Below are 20,605 nucleotides of genomic sequence, written 5' to 3' on the forward strand. Positions count from 1 at the left end.
TAATTCTGTCAGAGACAGCAAAGAACCTGGAAGAGCAGTTGAATGGAATGGACAGTGTCTTGGAATGAGGATATAAGATGAACATCAACAAAAGCAAAGCAATAATAATGGGATGTAGTTGAATTGAATCAGGTGATGCTGAGGGAATTAGATTAGGAAATGAGAGTCTTAAAGCAGTAAATGAATTTTGCTATTTGAGAGCAAAGGTGGTCAAAGTAGAGAAGATATAAAATGTAGACTGGCAAAGGCAAGGAAAGTGTTTCTGAAGAAGAGAAGTTTGTTAACATCGAGTATCGATTTAAGTGTCAGGAAATCTTTTCTGAAAGTATTTGTATGGAGTGTACCCATGTATGGAAGTGAAACATGGTTGATAAATAGATTAGACAAGAAGAGAATAGAAGCTTTCGAAATGTGGTGCTACAAAAGAATATTGAAAATTAGATGAGTAGATCTGTAACTAATTAGGAGGTACTGAATAGAATTGGGGAGAAGAGGAATTTGTGGCACGACTTGACTAGAAGAAGGGATCGTTTGGTAGGACACGTTCTGAGGCAGCGCAGAGGGTAAAAATTGTATAGGAGACCAAGGCATGAATACGCTAAACAGATTCAAAAGCATGTAGGTTGCAGTAGTTACTGGGAGATGATGAAGCTTGTACAGAACAGAGTAGCATGGAGAGCTGCATCAAACCAGTCTCTGGACTAAAGACCACAACAACAACAACAACAACAATAATCAATGTTTTTGGAAAGCCTGAACCTCTCATTCATTATTTAAATAATGAAACGCTGCTCCAGTTACACATTTTTTTAAAGCTTAGTATGATGTGTTTTGAGAATTTATTCTCGTTGTCGATTCCAATTATTTACGTAAGTATTTTTTGTGGCATTTGCATACGTTCTGTGTCTCTTGCATGGCAGTAATCTTTTTGAGGTTATTGGATACTAGGCTGCCTCAACCATGCAGGAAACCACACACATGCAAACTGTCATTCACATTGTGTATTTGTGAAACACCACAAAAAATATTTACTTAAAATACTGCACTTGACAATGAGAATAAATTCTCGAAACACATCTTGCTAAGTGTGAAAACATATGTAACTAGTGCTGTACTTAAACCAAAAACATTTCAGGTTTTGAGGAATGCAAAGCTTGCAAAATGTCAAATAGCACTAAAAGTGCTGCGATAAAATGTGCTAAATATGGTTCAACAAAGATGTCAAGACGATCACAACAATCACGAAGCTGCTTGTGCGCAGTAGAATGAACATCGTTACTTCCATCAGCAACCATGCCGAATAGAGATTGGCGGCGGCAGGAGACATGGCATGAATTGTTTAGCCCTTTACTGGTTCAGATGTGCTGTGTAGAGGGCCCGGTGTCAAGAAACTTAACCGCGTGAAGTTTTTAAATGCTTTTTGACAGCCAACACCATGCCAGCATTATTTTATGTCAGTGATTTCAGTTTTTTTTCCATAAACATTTATTCATAAAGCATAAATTGTGGGAAAATTATAAATATGTTAATGATAAATTGGGTGCAAGTTAACATCATGAATATAGAAAATTTGACAGGAATGATAAAAAAAATGTTGTTAATTCCATGAACATAAAATGGGGATTAAACTGTATTAGAGGATTGAGTAATAAGGTAGGAGAGCTTCTTGTCTGTTTGGAAAATTTAGAGAACTCTGAAAAGATACCCTACATCTGCATCTACATTTATACTCCGCAAGCCACCCAACGGTGTGTGGCGGAGGGCACTTTACGTGCCACTGTCATTACCTCCCTTTCCTGTTCCATTCGCGTATGGTTCGCGGGAAGAACGACTGTCTGAAAGCCTCCGTGTGCGCTCTAATCTCTCTAATTTTACATTCGTGATCTCCTCGGGAGGTATAAGTAGGGGAAAGCAATATATTCGATACCTCATCCAGAAACGCACCCTCTCGAAAGCTGGCGAGCAAGCTACACCACGATGCAGAACGCCTCTCTTGCAGAGTCTGCCACTTGAGTTTGTTAAACATCTCCGTAACGCTATCACGGTTACCAAATAACCCTGTGACGAAACGCGCCGCTCTCCTTTGGATCTTCTCTATCTCCTCCGTCAACCCGATCTGGTACGGATCCCACACTGATGAGCAATACTCAAGTATAGGTCGAACGAGTGTTTTGTAAGCCACCTCCTTCGTTGATGGACTAAATTTTCTAAGGATTCTCCCAATGAATCTCAACCTGGTACCCGCCTTACCAACAATTAATTTTATATGATCATTCCACTTCAAATCGTTCCGCACGCATACTCCCAGATATTTTACAGAAGTAACTGCTACCAGTGTTTGTTCCACTATCATATAATCATACAGTAAAGGATCCTTCTTTCTATGTATTCGCAATACATTACATTTGTCTATGTTAAGGGTCAGTTGCCACTCCCTGCACCAAGTGCCTATCCGCTGCAGTTCTTCCTGCATTTCGCTACAATTTTCAAATGCTGCAACTTCTCTGTATACTACAGCATCATCCGCGAAAAGCCGCATGGAACTTCCGACACTATCTACTAGGTCATTTATATATATTATGAAAAGCAATGGTCCCATAACACTCCCCTGTGGCACGCCAGAGGTTACTTTAACGTCTGTAGACGTCTCTCCATTGATAACAACATGCTGTGTTCTGTTTGCTAAAAACTCTTCAATCCAGCCACACAGCTGGTCTGATATTCTGTAGGCTCTTACTTTGTTTATCAGGCGACAGTGCGGAACTGTATCGAACGCCTTCCGGAAGTAAAGAAAAATAGCATCTACCTGGGAGCCTGTATCTATTATTTTCTGGGTCTCATGAACAAATAAAGCGAGTTGGGTCTCACACGATCACTGTTTCCGGAATCCATGTTGATTCCTACATAGTAGATTCTGAGTTTCCAAAAACAACATGATACTCGAGCAAAAAACATGTTCTAAAATTCTATAACAGATCGATGTCAGAGATATAGGTCTATAGTTTTGCGCATCTGCTCGACGACTCTTCTTGAAGACTGGGACTACCTGTGCTCTTTTCCAATCATTTGGAACCTTCCGTTCCTCTAGAGACTTGCGGTACACGGCTGTTAGAAGGGGGGCAAGTTCTTTCGCGTACTCTGTGTAGAATGGAATTGGTATTCCGTCAGGTCCAGTGGACTTTCCTCTGTTGAGTGATTCCAGTTGCGTTTCTATTCCTTGGACACTTATTTCGATGTCAGCCATTTTTTCGTTTGTGCGAGGATTTAGAGAAGGAACTGCAGTGCGGTCTTCCTCTGTGAAACAGCTTTGGAAAAAGGTGTTTAGTATTTCAGCTTTACGCGTGTCGTCCTCTGTTTCAGTGCCATCATCGTCCCAGAGTATCTGGATATGCTGTTTCGATCCACTTACTGATTTAACGTAAGACCAGAACTTCCTAGGGTTTTCTGTCCAGTCGGTACATAGAATTTTACTTTCGAATTCACTGAATGCTTCACGCATAGCCCTCCTTACGCTAACTTTGACATCGTTTAGCTTTTGTTTGTCCGAGAGGTTTTGGCTGCGTTTAAACTTGGAGTGAAGCTCTCTTTGCTTTCGCAGTAGTTTCCTATCTTTGTTGTTGAACCACGGTGGGTTTTTGCCGTCCCTCACAGTTTTACTCGGCACGTACCTGTCTAAAACGCATTATACGATTGCCTTGAACTTTTTCCATAAACACTCAACATTGTCAGTGTCGCAACAGAAATTTTCGTTTTGATCTGTTAGGTAGTCTGAAATCTGCCTTCTATTACTCTTGCTAAACAGATAAACCTTCCTCCCTTTTTTTATATTCAGGGATGCTGCTTCCATATTCAGGGACGCTGCAACGGCCTTATGATCACTGATTCCCTGTTCTACACTTACAGAGTCGAAAAGTTCTGGTCTGTTTGTTATCAGTAGGTCCAAGATGTTATCTCCACGAATCGGTTCTCTGTTTAATTGCTCGAGGTAATTTTCGGATAGTGCACTCAGTATAATGTCACTCGATGCTCTGTCCCTACCACCCGTCCTAAACATCTGAGTGTCCCAGTCTATATCTGGTAAATTGAAATCTCCACCTAAGACTATAACATGCTGAGAAAATTTATGTGAAATGTATTCCAAATTTTCTCTCAGTTTTTCTGCCACTAATGCTGCTGAGTCGGGAGGTCGGTAAAAGGAGCCAACTATTATATTAACCTAGCTCGGTTGTTGAGTGTAACCTCCACCCATAATAATTCACAGGAACTATCCACTTCTACCTCACTACACGGTAAACTACTACTAACAGCGACAAACACGCCACCACCGGTTGCATGCAATCTATCCTTTCTAAACACCATCTTTGCCTTTGTAAAAATTTCGGCAGAATTTATCTCTGGCTTCAGCCAGCTTTCTGTACCTACAACGATTTCAGCTTTGGTGCTTTCTATCAGCGCTTGAAGTTCCGGTACTTTACCAACGCAGCTTCGACAGTTTACAATTACAATACCGATTGCTGCTTGGTCCCCGCATGTCCTGACTTTGCCCCGCACCCGTTGAGGCTGTTGCCCTTTCTGTACTTGCCCGAGGCCATCTAACCTAAAAAACCGTGCAGCCCACGCCACACAACCCCTGCTACCCGTGTAGCCGCTTGTTGCGTGTATGTATATCTGAACATCATATAACCACTTAGTCAGGTAAGTTACATATAAAAGGTTACACTTTAGCAGCTTACTCATGCAGAATTGATATGGGAAAGAAAAATAGCCCATTTTTAATTGTAACTGCATAAAAATCCTCACTGGGAAATCTTGAACTGCTTATGAGATATCAGGTACCTTACTGTGGTATCTGTCAGACAGCAGCAAGCAGTTCATAGTCTGTTCTGTCTTAAGTGAAGATTTCATAAAGAATTCTCATAAGAAAAATTATCTGGAAACCTTATTTGGATCCTACAGTTGATCTCATTAATTAACTACTTAGCATGAGTGGATAAAGACAGTAGAACCCCAACTAATAATGTTTTCTTTGGTGAAGCTCAAAGCAAGAAAAGAACTGTTTACCCAGTAACAAATGTTCTCTCTGATCATGTTGCATGGTTGGTAAGGATAAATAATGTAGTGCTTTACAGTATGGATACTTCTCAATGGAAATCAGTTAGAATAATTAATGTCTCCAGATTTTTTAAAATATTTTACAAGATGACCTGGGATGGAATTTGTATTGAACTAAATGCTAACATAAAATTTGATCTATTTTGTGATAAATTCATATCATTATTTGGAAATAGCCTTCTGCATAAGCTAATCAGACAATGCATTAAACAGCCATGTAAAAAACCATGGATCACTAGCGGGAGTAAAGTATCTCATGAAAGGTAAAGGGAAATATATCTACTCGCAAGAACAAGTAGATATCCTACTGTAGTTACAAACTACAAAAACTACTCAAAATTACTGTTGTTGTTGTTGTTGTTGTTGTTGTTGTTGTGGTCTTCAGTCCTGAGACTGGTTTGATGCAGCTCTCCATGCTACTCTATCCTGTGCAAGCTTTTTCATCTCCCAGTACCTACTGCAACCTACATCCTTCTGAATCTGCTTAGTGTATTCATCTCTTGGTCTCCCCCTACGAGTTTTACCCTCCACGCTGCCCTCCAATACTAAACTGGTGATCACTTGATGCCTCAGAACATATCCTACCAACCGATCCCTTCTTCTGGTCAAGTTGTGCCACAAACTTCACTTCTCCCCAATCCTATTCAATACTTCCTCATTAGTTATGTGATCTACCCATCTAATCTTCAGCATTCTTCTGTAGCACCACATTTCGAAAGCTTCTATTCTCTTCTTGTCCAAACTATTTACCGTGCATGTTTCACTTCCATACATGGCTACACTCCATACAAATACTTTCAGAAATGACTTCCTTACACTTAAATCTATACTCGATGTTAACAAATTTCTCTTCTTCAGAAACGCTTTCCTTGCCATTGCCAGTCTACATTTAATATCCTCTCTACTTCGACCATCATCAGTTATTTTGCTACCCAAATAGCAGAACTCCTTTACTACTTTAAGTGTCTCATTTCCTAATCTAATACCCTCAACATCACCCGACTTAATTCGACTACATTCCATTATCCTTGTTTTGTTTTTGTTAATGTTCATCTTATATCCTCCCTTCAAGACAACATCGATTCCATTCAACTGCTCTTCCAAGTCCTTTGCTGTCTCGGACAGAATTACAATGTCATCAGCGAACCTCAGAGTTTTTATTTCTTCTCCATCGATTTTAATACCTACTCCGAATTTTTCTTTTGTTTCCTTTACTGCTTGCTCAATATACAGATTGAACAACATCGGGGAGAGGCTACAACCCTGTCTCACTCCCTTCCCAACCACTGCTTCCCTTTCATGTCCCTCGACTCTTATAACTGCCATCTCATTTCTGTACAAATTGTAAATAGCCTTTCGCTCCCTGTATTTTACCCCTGCCACCTTTAGAATTTGAAAGAGAGTATTCCAGTCAACATTGTCAAAAGCTTTCTCTAAGTCTACAAATGCTAGAAACGTAGGTTTGCCTTTTCTTAATCTTTCTTCTAAGATAAGTCGTAAGGTAAGTATTGCCTCACGTGTTCCAGTATTTCTACGGAATCCAAACTGATCTTCCCCGAGGTCGGCTTCTACTAGTTTTTCCATTCGTCTGTAAAGAATTCGTGTTAGTATTTTACAGCTGTGGCTTATTAAACTGATTGTTCGGTAATTTTCACATCTGTCAACAACTGCTTTCTTTGGGATTGGAATTATTATATTCTTCTTGAAGTCTGAGGGTATTTCGCCTGTTTCATACATCTTGCTCACCAGATGGTAGAATTTTGTCAGGACTGGCTCTCCCAAGGCCGTCAGTAGTTCCAATGGAATGTTGTCTACTCCGGGGGCCTTGCTTCGACTCAGGTCTTTCAGTGCTCTGTCAAACTCTTCACGCAGTATCGTATCTCCCATTTCATTTTCATTTTCATCTACATCCTCTTCCATTTCCATAATATTGTCCTCAAGTGCATCGCCCTTGTATAGACCCTCTATATACTCCTTCCACCTTTCTGCTTTCCCTTCTTTGCTTGGAACTGGGTTTCCATCTGAGCTCTTGATGTTCATACAAGTGGTTCTCTTATCTCGAAAGGTCTCTCTAATTTTCCTGTAGGCAGTATCTATCTTACCCCTAGTGAGATACGCCTCTACATCGTGACATTTGTCCTCTAGCCATCCCTGCTTAGCCATTTTGCACTTCCTGTCGATCTCATTTTTGAGATGTTTGTATTCCTTTTTGCCTGCTTCATTTACTGCATTTTTATATTTTCTCCTTTCATCAATCAAATTCAATATTTCTTCTGTTACCCAAGGATTTCTACTAGCCCTCATCTTTTTACCTAGTTGATCCTCTGCTGCCTTCACTACTTCATCCCTAAAAGCTACCCATTCTTCTTCTACTGTATTTCTTTCCCCCATTCCTGTCAATTGTTCCCTTATGCTCTCCCTGAAACTCTGTACAACCTCTGGTTCTTTCAGTTTATCCAGGTCCCATCTCCTTAAATTTCCACCTTTTTGCAGTTTCTTCAGTTTTAATCTACAGGTCATAACCAATAGATTGTGGTCAGAGTCCACATCTGCCCCTGGAAATGTCTTACAATTTAAAACCTGGTTCCTAAATCTCTGTCTTACCATTATATAATCTATCTGATACCTTTTAGTGTCTCCAGGGTTCTTCCATGTATACAACCTTCTATCATGATTCTTAAACCAAGTGTTAGCTATGATTAAGTTGTGCTCTGTGCAAAATTCTACCAGGCGGCTTCCTCTTTCATTTCTTTACCCCAATCCATATTCACCTACTACGTTTCCTTCGCTCCCTTTTCCTACACTCGAATTCCAGTCACCCATGACTATTAAATTTTCGTCTCCCTTCACTACCTGAATAATTTCTTTTATTTCATCATACATTTCTTCAATTTCTTCGTCATCTGCAGAACTAGTTGGCATATAAACTTGTACTACTGTAGTAGGCATGGGCTTCGTATCTATCTTGGCCACAATGTGCGTTCACTATGCTGTTTGTAGTAGCTTACCCGCATTCCTATTTTCCTATTCATTATTAAACCTACTCCTGCATTACCCCTATTTGACTTTGTATTTATAACCCTGTAGTCACCTGACCAGAAGTCTTGTTCCTTCTGCCACCGAACTTCAGTAATTCCCACTATATCTAACTTCAACCTATCCATTTCCCTTTTTAAATTTTCTAACCTACCTGCCCGATTAAGGGATCTGACATTCCACGCTCCGATCCGTAGAACGCCAGTTTTCTTTCTCCTGATGACGACATCCTCTTGAGTAGTCCCCGCCCGGAGATCCGAATGGGGGACTATTTTACCTCCGGAATATTTTACCCAAGAGGACGCCATCATCATTTAATCATACAGTAAAGCTGCATGCCCTTGGGAAAAATTACAGCTGTAGTTTCCCCTTGCTTTCAGCCGTTCGCAGTACTAGCACAGCGAGGCCGTTTTAAGAAAGGTTAGTACAAAATCGAGGAATATGCACGTAATGTCAGAAATCAGTAATTCTGATGACAGATCTAAGGCTATATGGAATGTAGTGAAATGAGAGACAGAACAACCAGCCACAGACTGTATGAGATCACATTATTTAACTGAATGGAAGGATTGTAAATGATTAGTCATTTCTTAAATATAGTAGAAAGTCTAGGAACAAGAGGTGCAAGAAAAAATCACAGCAGTATGTTGAAAAAGTAACTCTCATAAAATTCAATCATATGAAATTAAGAAGATTATACATTCTCTCAAAAGTAAAAGCTGTCTTGTTTTGATGGTGTTTCCGATAAAGTACTTAGAAATTTGTTCCCTTATAATAAGCAGAGTCCCATCTGAAATATGTAATGCGTCACCATCTCCAGGCATTTTTCCAGAAAGACTGAAATTTGCTGTTATTAAACCTCTCATTAAGAAAGGTGATATGAGAAATGTCACTGCTGACATCATTTTCCAAAATTTTTTGAGAAGGGAGATGTGTTTTAGAATAGTATCTCATCTTAGTGACAGTAATATCAGCAGCAAATCAGTTTCAGAAGAGTAGCTGTACTGAGAATTCTATTTACATGTTCTCTCACAAGCGTCAAATAATAAACAGCGTCAAGTGATATTTTCTGTGACCTACCTATGGCATTTGATTTTGTGAATCACAGTATTCTTGTATGTAAATTGAAGACAAATGGGATTCAGAATGAGAAGTTTTAATCTGCCAGGAAGTTTCATGTCAGCGCACACTCCGCTGCAGAGTGAAAATCTCATTCTGGAAACATCCCCCAGGCTGTGGCTAAGCCATGTCTCCGCAATATCCTTTCTTTCAGGAGTGCTAGTTCTGCAAGGTTCGCAGGAGAGCTTCTGTAAAGTTTGGAAGGTAGGAGACGAGGTACTGGCAGAAGTAAAGCTGTGAGTACCGGGCGTGAGTCGTGCTTCGGTAGCTCAGTTGGTAGAGCACTTGCCCGCGAAAGGCAAAGGTCCCGAGTTCGAGTCTCGGTCGGGCACACAGTTTTAATCTGCCAGGAAGTTTCACAAATGGGATTGATGGTAAAGCCAACCAGTGGATAATGTCATATCTAACCTAAGGAGTGCAGAAAGTTCTACTCACTGATTCAACCAGTATAGTCTTGGGATGTAATTCTGATGGGGAGAAATCACATATGGCATTCTCCAGGGCTCAATCTTAGGTCCACTATTGTTCCTCATGTATGTAAAGGATCTTCCATCTAAAACACAACAAGCAGAAATAGTTTATTTTGCAGATGACACTAGTATTGTGATCAATCCAAGCATTCATACAGAAACAGAAAAAATTGTTAAGTGTTCTTCAAAGTATCATTGACTAGGTTCCTGTGAGTGGTCTCACTCTCAATTTTATAAAGACACAACGTACTCAGCTCTGCACATCTAGGGGTACTGCACCAATGATAAGTGTAACATTTCGTGAGGAAATAATAAACAGGGTGGAAACTTCAGAATTCTTAGACGTCTTTATTGATGCAAATTTAAACAGGAAAAATAACATTTTGGAACTGCTAAAACAACTTAGTTCAGCTGCATTTGCACGTAAGATCATTGCAAATCTTGGAGAGAGATGGAGTAAGTTGACATACTTCGCATATTTTTATTCCGTAATGTCATATGGAATAATGTTCTGGGGTAGCTCTTTTTTAAGACAGAAATGCTTTGTTGCTCAAAAATGTGCAGAGTTTGTTGTAAATAATCTACTAGAGTTCAAAATGAACAATGATGTACATAATTACAGTTCCAAAGAAAAAAATGACTTTCATTACTTCACGTTAAGTTTGTCTTTAGAGCAAAAGGTGTAAACGATGCTGCAACAAAAATTTTTGGTTGCTTACCCAGGGATATAAAATGTCTGACAAGACAGCAAATTAAAATTTGAAAAGAAACTTAAAAAAATTCTACTTGACAAAGTCTTTTATTTCATAGAAGAATTTCCATTATTGTAATGTGTAAAAAGTGGTGGGTAAGAAATACTAACTCACATCTCTATATTTGAAAAAGAAAGACACTCATAAATTTTCAGTATGTAACCAGATATACAAATTTGCAACGGAGTGTCAAATGACTCGTTCCACATCATTACAATTTATTTTGAACAATGATCCATGGAACATAAAAATAACTAATGAGCTCTTTGTCTACCCATGAAATAATGTGTTTTAGGTAAAAAATCTGCTTATACAGGGTGTTTCAAAAAGAATATACGTGTTTCGGACGCATATATTTATTAAACTGAAGACATTCAACTTTTCCTACCATACTCGGGTAAGCATGGCATTCATCACTTATGTTATGGCAGCATAGCTCTGGTTCTCCAACTCCTCTAGATGTTGGTGTGTAAACATTGTCCTTAATGAAATCTCACAGAAGAAGTCACTGGGCATCAGATTCGGTGACTGTGGAGGCCAGATGAGAAGTGTGTAGAGTTTTATTCAGATATTCACGTTCGTGGTAACTTCAGTAAGGGGGTGCCCCGTCTTGTTCAAAAATGAAATTGTCCTCATTGAGGCTTGGATCTTTAACCTCGTTTCCATTGAAGACGAACGGATCATAAACAGATGAGTGAGATATTGCAAAAAACACATTTACTTTGGGTGAATCTTGTACATATTCATTGTATGCATATGGGTTCTGTAGGACCCAAATTCGAACTTCCCGTTAAGGTGAAAAGTTGGTTATCACAGAACACGATGCGCTGTACAAAAGTGTCATCATTGTCAATAGCATTCTGAAACTCGTCGGAAAATGTCACACGTTTGCGTTTGTCATCATGACGTCGAGCCTGTAACAGCTGTAACTTGTACTGCTTCATAACTAACCGACATCTCAGTACACGCCATATTGTTGCTGTACGCATCTGTAACTCCCGACTGACAGGACGAGTTGACTTTGTAGGACTACATTGGAAAGTGGTTTCAATTCATGCGGCATTTTTGTCGGAAACGTGAGGATGGCCAGGGCTCTTTACTTCACATACACATCCTATGTCTATGAAATGTCAATACCATCTGCGAATGTTCCATCCATTCGGAGGATCAGTCTGCTACCTCTGCCTGAAACTTCTTTGCACTCTGATCACAGAATTACACTTTGCAAACTCGAGAACACAAATGACTTCTGCTGTGGAGTAGCCGTTTTGCAACATTTGACAATACCCAAGCAAGCAGAAGACAACCGACATCTAGTGGCAATGAATATAAACTAGATAATGCATTCGTTCTTCCAGGAACTACGCCATGGTGCAGCAATCGATAATTTTGACAACGTAATGCTTTGTAATAAGTATATTCTTTTTGAAACACACCATATTTTTGTTGCATTTCCATTTTAGATGAACATACCGTGTTTAACCCCTTTTTTTTTTTTTTTTTTTTTTTTAATGAGTAGTTTCCATTCAACTTTTTTTTGTTTAATGAGTAGTTTCCATTCATGAAGTGTGTTTCTTTATACTGTAGAAAATACTAACATACAGCTGCTTTAGTTTCTTCATTGTATACAAATATATTGCCGCCACAATTTTCTTTACATCTGAGAATGAGAGAAACACAGGAGGTGCGTAACTTGTAAATAGGATGAATCAAGTGTTAGTATTCCAGTGTTAGAATTCCAAGTATTAGTTTTTCCAATGCCAAAACTCCTCTGTCTACAGTTGTTGGCCTCATGAAAGCTTTTGGTCCCCTATCAGTCTCTTCCCCTCGTAATCCTGGCCTTCAGCATGTTCTGTGTCTTTCAGCTGAACCAAAAGACTTCTGAAGTATTCACCAGTTATCATGTTATTTTTTGTAGGTGATCAATAAAAATAATCCCCTTTGCATACCACAAAATGCTGGCTATATTATTTCTATCAAATGAAATCATTCTCGCCTTGGTTTTAGTGCAGGACCACTTCCTCCATTCAGCAATTTCATTGGCGCTACATTTCTGGTGCAAAGAGGTGGGATCACACCTCAACCACAGCAATAGATCGTTTGGACTTGTTTTTAAAATGATCTAAATATTGATTTTCACATTTTCTTTTGGTCTGCATTTAACACTTTGTGATTTGTTGCTGATGATCTTCAGATACCATTACCATTTCTCACTTTTCCTGTGTCATTTGTTGTGAAGGGATGACTGCCAGTAAACCACTGTAAGAAGTCAAACTTCATGTGTTTTCTTGACAGAAATTTTGAGAGATTTATATGAGAGGGATTGGCGCTTCTTCTTAGAACGTACACATTTTCTTAGAACGTGCCCACTTAGAAGTTTAACATTAAACTTCTCTGCGACACACATTATTTGTTTTGTACCATGTGCCATACTGCCGAATATGCATTCTCTGGCCTATTAAGGGAGGGAAGGTACAGGAAGAGCATCCCTTGCACCCTTGAGTGCATGAGCAGGGCATATGAGGTCAGGGTGAATATTTAGTTGGCAAACTCCCAGCTGTTACGGAAAAAGAAAATAAATAAAAGCTAATGAACGAGAAATTCTGAAGAAAAATAATTTTTTACTGTAACCTACGGAAACGATAGAACCACTGAAATAATTGAACTGCAAAAATATATATGAACATTCTCAAATTTTATAGATGCGTATGATAAACATTTTATTGAGAAAATGTGAAAGTATTCAGAGATAAAAAATAAAATACCATAAGAGGTGCACAACTTTTCTACCTGTGTAACAAAAAATGTTGTCGCCGATGAATTTGTGTTTTGTTGTACCCTGTAGAAACTTCCAGCAAGAAAGTTCTTAATGAAATATAAAATTAACTTTGGTAGCATCTGAGACATTACTGTATCGTGTCACATATGAATGGATTTTGTGCAGCAGTGCTTGAGTACTTGTATGCCGCCATTAGAATTTTACTTATGAGGGTCTGCCGTATTACAACAGAGAATATTCTCTACCTCACAGAAACTTTAATTTGCAGCTATTGCTGACACTTCATCATTGCATCCATCATCCAAATCACAGATATATGTTACACAAAAGTAACAGTAAGCACTTTCAGGCCAATATTTCCGTTGAAGTCAAGCTGACTATATTTGTGCGCTTAGTTTTGTGCAACCCAAGTTTTATCGAAGTATACTACAAGGTTATTATACTTGGAATACAATATGTGCATTGCACACACAATTTTGTTCTTGTTACTGCAGTGTGTCTGTATTCCATTAAAATTTTTTGTCCATTATCAAATTTTCTGAAACAAAATGGAGAGTGAGTGGAGAAGACAAAGAATGGAAGTCTCTGAGCCAGAATAATTAATTTTTTCACAGAGATCACCCTGTATTTTTCTAGCCTTCGGATACTCTCCTCTCTCATCATATCGAAGCACAGTTCTACATGTCAACTTTTGTCTAAATTGTTAAGTTCCATAGATTTCTGTTTTCATTTGTACCCTTTTCATGGAGTATCAAAATATGTGCTCACATCTAGAGAGGCTGCTAATGTTACTGCACTGTTAATACGGAATACATTTGATACGGAAATACAACAAAATGTAGTTGTCAAGTGATGAACTTGCGCAAAGTTTATATTATTAGTGGCGTCTCCACCACTGGTCAAATCAGTAAAAAATTTCAGTACATTTGGTACAACAATTTTAGATTGCTTTTGAATATCTTTTTGCCCTTTACACACACCGACTGCATGTAGGCTCCGGCTCATTCATTTCGCTCACTACCAAACACATGTCAGTCCACCATTCCACGGAAGACTGAAACCACACTGTGAACACACAGTATGGCATGGAAACACTGAACATTTTAGCTGGTGCTAACATAATTTACTGTTAACAATGTATATATGACAACAAAGCTATGAGGTGGGCGAATCACAACACTTAGTGCCAGAGGGCTGCAGATAGCGAGTGGGATCTTGAAGCACCTACTTTTATGGTGGCCATTTTAGTCAGTATCCATTACATGTTGTCCCTTTGCTCAGCTGATACTGAATAGGAATGCCTGTCTGTGTGTGGCAGGATGGGATGCGAGTCCAGTCTGTAAAGATAACTTTTCTGTTGTAATGTTTAGTATATTTTACCAGCCTTTCACATTTATTGTAATTTCTCGTATATTGCATTAGGTAGAATATATAAATGTAGAATGTTTCAGCACATTGTCTCATTGTAACTGCACTTGAGTCCAAATCCAGAAGTAGGGTCATCAGTGAAAAACAACACTTACAACTGAAAGCACTTTAACTATGCACACCGATGTACAGCCGGAACAGAACTGAACTTGATGGAGGGTGCAGCTATTTATACAGATATTGAATATTCCAGAATGTACAAACATAAGATATTTCAAGAACCTTCCAGAAATGATAAATATTTAATAATTGCTGGTGATTGTGTTTGAATTGGCGACCCGCAGCACGCCGACCAATGACACTAATCACAACACCATACTGCATGCACCACAGTTCAGAGCAGTACTGTGTATTGTGAACAAATCAGACATGAAATCAGGTGGACATGGTCTTATCAGTATGGCCAAAAGTAGTGATGATGAAACACTGTAGGTTTTGTATGAGGACTATGGTATGTTTTGTAATGGAGAATATTACTGTGATCATGCCTTCACTAAGATCTAATTTTTAGACTTTGGGCAGTGAGGCTGTGGACCAGGTGGTGTTTGTGAGAATTCAGTATTCAGTAGAGAAATGAACTCATTATCAACTGATGATGCATCACAAAGTACATAATCAGAGAGAGAGAGAGAGAGAGAGAGAGAGAGAGAGAATGAAAAACTGAGCTTAAAAAATCATCAAAAACCCCAGCATGGAACTTAATTGTTACTAAGAAAAGAAAATTGTGGCAAGATGTCACCAGCAAAATGGTTGGACTTCATAAGCTGCCCTGGTAAAATAATTTGATACCCTTCTCAGATTTGCAGCCAGATCTACAAGTACAGTTGACACATTATTTCAACTTGAAGATGATAGCCAGGTAGACCATCAAAATATTGTGTCACCTTGAGTTGAATATCAAACTACAAACCTGAGAAGAGTATCGCAGTAAAATAATCGGTTTGAAGTGACAGAAGATGCATTGATCGTATGTGGTTTGTAGCATAGTGAACATAAGCTTTCCTAGATGCCTGACTCAAAGCAAAATGCACAAGAGGTGCTACAAGTATCCCAGATCAGAGATTAAAAAAAATAGAACTTGATCTGTGCACAGTATTGGCTTGTGCGGATCACAGCATTTTTATTTGCAATGAGAGATTTTTGTTTTACAATGTTAGGTGACTGATGTGAGGGGAATATGCAGACTTGGTTGATATGCTCTTCCCAGTTGAGTCTGGTGTCAATATGTATTCTTAAAATTTGACATATTTATTTTCTACATTCTTCGACAGTCCTAACATAGCCTTTGGGTTTTGTGTTGATTACAAACTTTTATTCGTTGCAAACCAATTTAATACAAGGTTAAGAGTTTCTCTCATAATCTTATGAAAGTATTGGGATGTTATGATGTGAAGTAAGTAAAGTTGTATCATCAGAAAACATATTATGGGCTGTAACAAGGAAAATAACCAATTTTTGACAATATAATGTAATTGGATAGATAAAAACTCTACTCACCAGTCAGGAGCAGGGCAACACACATATTTAAAAAAAGGTTTTATTTATGCAAGCTTTCGGAGCCAGTGGTTCCTTATTTTGGTAGAAGGGTTGGAAGGGAAGGAAGAGGGGTGAAAAGAAAGGAACTCGACAGGTTTAGGAAAAGGGATAGAGTTCAGAAAAGTCACACAGTACTCAGGATCAGGGGAGATTTACCACACGGGATAAGAAGGAAAGATTGATTGTTGGGGCTGCAGTGGCAAGATTTGAAAACCTTAGAGCTTTAAGCTAGTACAAATACCTGGGTGTAACACTTTGTAGGGATATGAAATGGAATGATCACATAGGTTCAGTCGTGAGTAAAGCAGCTGGTGGACTTCGATTTATTGGTCGAATACTGATGAGGTGCAATCAGTCTGCAAAAGAGATTGCTTACAAATCACTCATGCGACCCATCCTAGAATGTTGCTGAAGCATGTGGGATTGTTCAGATAGGACTAACAGGGGATATTGAACGTACACAGAGAAAGAAAGCATGAATGGTCACAGGTTTGTTTGATCCATGTGAGAGTATCACAGAGGTACTGAAGGAATTGAAATCATAGACTCGTGAAGACAGACGTAAACTATCCCGAGAAAGTCTATTAACAAAGTTTCAAGTACCAGCTTTAAACGATTACTCTAGGGATATACTACAACCCCCTATGTATCACTCACACAGGGATTGTGAGGATAATATTAGGATAATTACTGTATGCACAGAGGCATTCAGAGACTCATTCTTCCCATGCACCATATGTGAATGAAACAGGAAGAAAGCCTTACAAGTGGTACAATGGGACATACTCCCAGCGATGCACCTCACAGTGATTTGCAGAGTATAGATGTAGATGTGGATGTAGAAAGGAGGATTAAATGTTATGAAGTGACCTGAATCACCTTCATTTTGTTGATGACATTGTACCATTTGCATGACGAAACTTCTCCAATGACTGGAAGAACTTTAAAGAGCAAGTTTGTTGTATAGGCATAATAATAATCAGATGCTAGAGAATAAATACAGTGTCATAAAAATCGTACAAATTAACATTGAAACCATAGAATCCGTGGACTGGAGTGCATAGAGTAAACTAAATAGAGTTTTCAAAACGAGAAAATGAATGTTTGTGCCATCAGTACATCAGTAGCTCATAGGTTGATGTGAGTGTTCCGTTTAGGAGCTGGCAGTATTCACAGTGATGGGCAAGGTGGATGACTGCTGTAAGTGGCTGAAGAATTGGAAAGATCAAATTCAGCAATTAGGTTGTCTGAATGAATGTTCCACAGTGATGACACTGATGCTTTCATTATGATGACGTACTTCTTTGTGTCGTCGGTTGGATAGGTGATTGGTGGTAAATTTCTACCCCAAGATAATACAAACACTGATCCTACCATCTGAACAGTACTTTCATGGTCAGTAAACACCATTGTTATTTTTTAAAATCATTGTGACATACTTCTTGGTGAATGTAATGAGTTTGTTTTAGAGTAATATAATGACTCAAGTATCTTTGGGATTTCCATGAGGAATGCTCAATGACATAGTGATCCCACAATTCTGAAAAGTGCCATAGTTTATATAAAATGAGATGCTGCAGTGTTAAAGCATGGTTATAGCAGCAGCAGTGATTTCAGTTCTCAATGAAGCTTTGCTAACCAAAAAGCTTACTAATTACTCCAGGCAGACACTATTTTGTAAAATGTGCAATAGTAAATATGACCCCCTATAAGCCTATCAGGTGCAAGCAACTTTTTTAGACGTAAACTAGTAGTTGCTGTTTGGCTATAAAGTGCAGCACATTAGTAAGGGTTCAGGAAAGAACAATTAGAAGTAATAAAACCAGTCAGATAGTGGAAACTCTTATGTACTTCATTGTGATAGCTTTTATGTGAGGTTGAATGATCATAATGGGAATAATAAAGTACTACAATTCACAAATGAAAGAAAAAGATAATACTGCTGTCTGTAACATGCAAAACATTTTGCTGTAGTGAAGTAACATTATAAGCAAGTGTGAATATGCAGGGTTATGAATAAAAATAAATGTTTAATTATAGAGATAGCAGAAAAATAAAAACTGGCATACTGAGAACTTTTTTTCATTTGGATTTGTATTGTGTTTGTATCAGGATGTTATTAAATTTCCGATAGTTTTTCTGTCTTTCTTTATTTCTTTCTTTCACTTTTGCTTCCCACCTCCCTCTGTCCTTCACTCCTTCACCCCACATACTGACAATCTGCTAATGATTGTAGCTGTCCATATATGTATATATAATATAATATATAATTGTTGCTGTTTATGTACATCATGACTGTAACAATTAGTTGTTTTCCTCTCGAGTTACTTGTTATGTATGCTGGATGATTATTTTTTTCTTTCTTTTCTGTATAGTACAACAAAACAGTGTGATTACTGTGGCTTACGGTTTGGCCTTGCATCTCTTTTGGAGCTTCATTCCCTGCTGCATCATCATGTTCCTGGGAGCAAGAATACTGTTTCGGATATCACCAGTGTGGAGGCTCGCTGTCCCCAGTGTGCCCAGGTAATGTGAAGACTCACATATTGTAATTTAATCCTTTATGTGCTCGACATTTTTCTTGTTCAGTAGTAAAACGTTCATTTTTTATAAATGAATTTTTGTCAGGCTGTTGAATATTATTAATATTTCCTTTTTATTTATTTATTTATTTTTTTTTTAAAAAAGAAGTGTTAAAATGAGCCCCATACATCGTCAGTTTTTTTTTTTTTAATAAATAAAACCAAAAAGTTATCCAGTAAGTAACTTTTACATGCAGTGTAATTCGTTGGTTAAGACTGCTGATAAGTACTCTGACATAAGTCATCTTCGTAACAAGACAGTGTATAGTTGTTATTAAGGTTATTATTTTTTACGGAAGTATATGAGAAACATAAAAAGAGGCGCTTAGCTCCTACGCAATGATAGAGTGGCTGGTTAATCAGAGAAGGGAGAATGAGTAGGCAATAGATTTTGAATAGAACATTATTCTGTTTTCTCATATGGCATTCAAAAAAAGGTACAGTATAAAGATAATGTGCAGGGTATTCATATGCAGAAATCTGTGAACCGTGAATCATTTTTTACACTTTACTTTCATCTCTCGAAGACTAATAGACTGTTTGTGAAAGGGCAAAAAATTATAATCTGTCATTTGTGTTACTGCCACTACTATATGGTAATTACAGCTCTTTCTATTTTGTAAAAACAGATGTATAAAAATTATTTTACGAGTGACTAATTAGTATTGTATTCTGATTCAGACATTTGCCAATCGCGCTCGTCTTGTGGAACATGTAACGACACATGCAGTTGTGATGGCAGCTGACTCCAGAATTATCAATCCTGCCAAGCCATTCAAATGTGAAACATGCTACAAATGTTTTGCTTCAAATGAGAGACTTGAGGTAAGTGTTATTCATGCTGTTATGATAAATATTTATTTGTTTTTGTGTATTAGCTCTTGCTTTTTTGCATTTTTCACATGCTAATGTGAACTGCCCTTTACATTAATTGGGCAGCCAAGTCTCCCTAACAGGAAAAAAAAAGAAAAGAAAAAGAAAAATGAAACTACAAGTGTGAATAAAGAGTATAACAAACAGCAGCAAATGGAAATTAAAATTGGAATTTTTGTGTTAAAATATCTTTCTTTTACTGTTAGTATTGGAAAGGCGTATGTAACCTATAAGCTAGAACACATATCAGTTATATCTTGAGAAAATTATTTACGTAATTTGTAAACACAAAGACTATAATTATTACAAAATTTAGTAACTGATGGGAAAACCCATTTCACTTGAAAGGACATGAGAGAAGATAATGGGGCATGAGAGAAGATAATGAGAAAATGTGACATAAATTTGTGCCTGTGTAGTGAGTAGATAGTCCAAATGATTGAAGTTAATGAAATAGAAATAATCTCATAGAATGACATTATTTATCTGCACCAATGACAATTTTTGCAAGTTTTGAGGTTTTGTTACACATGTGGATTACTGAATTGTGCTTTTGATGATGAAAGCAGTGAACTCATTGTGTGTATTTATAATTTTGGTAGTTGCACAAATGTAAACAATTTGGTAACTATTTGTAGATGTTACCAGAATGACTTAATGAATCTCTTATGTATGATAACCGTTTTTGTATGGTCTTGATTTTATGAAATCTTTTTCTGTGGGGACAGACAAGGATTTTCATTTCCATGCCATTTATTGGTAGATTCACATGTAACTTGGGCTTTGGTGGAAGTCACAGATTAGGAGACCTTCAACAACCATTATGCATAATAAACAGTGGAAAATCCAAAATGGAATGTAACAATATTATGAAAAGGAAAATTGCCACTCACCATATAGCGGAGATGCTGAGTCGCA

The 20,605-nt window shown here is 38.0% G+C and overlaps 1 protein-coding gene across 3 annotated transcripts in view; it reads left to right on the forward strand.

Annotated features, from left to right (window-relative positions):
• Window positions 1–20,605, forward strand: part of LOC126091950 (PR domain zinc finger protein 10-like) — a 239,838-nt gene that overhangs the window by 103,617 nt on the left and 115,616 nt on the right. For all 3 annotated transcript variants that reach the window (XM_049907287.1, XM_049907286.1, XM_049907288.1), the window contains 2 exons: window positions 18,608–18,758; window positions 19,496–19,639. In XM_049907287.1, coding sequence (XP_049763244.1) covers window positions 18,608–18,758; window positions 19,496–19,639 — 295 coding nt within the window. The remainder of the gene's footprint in view (window positions 1–18,607; window positions 18,759–19,495; window positions 19,640–20,605) is intronic.

Source organism: Schistocerca cancellata, chromosome 7 (assembly GCF_023864275.1).
Source record: "Schistocerca cancellata isolate TAMUIC-IGC-003103 chromosome 7, iqSchCanc2.1, whole genome shotgun sequence".
Lineage (NCBI taxonomy): Eukaryota > Metazoa > Arthropoda > Insecta > Orthoptera > Acrididae > Schistocerca > Schistocerca cancellata.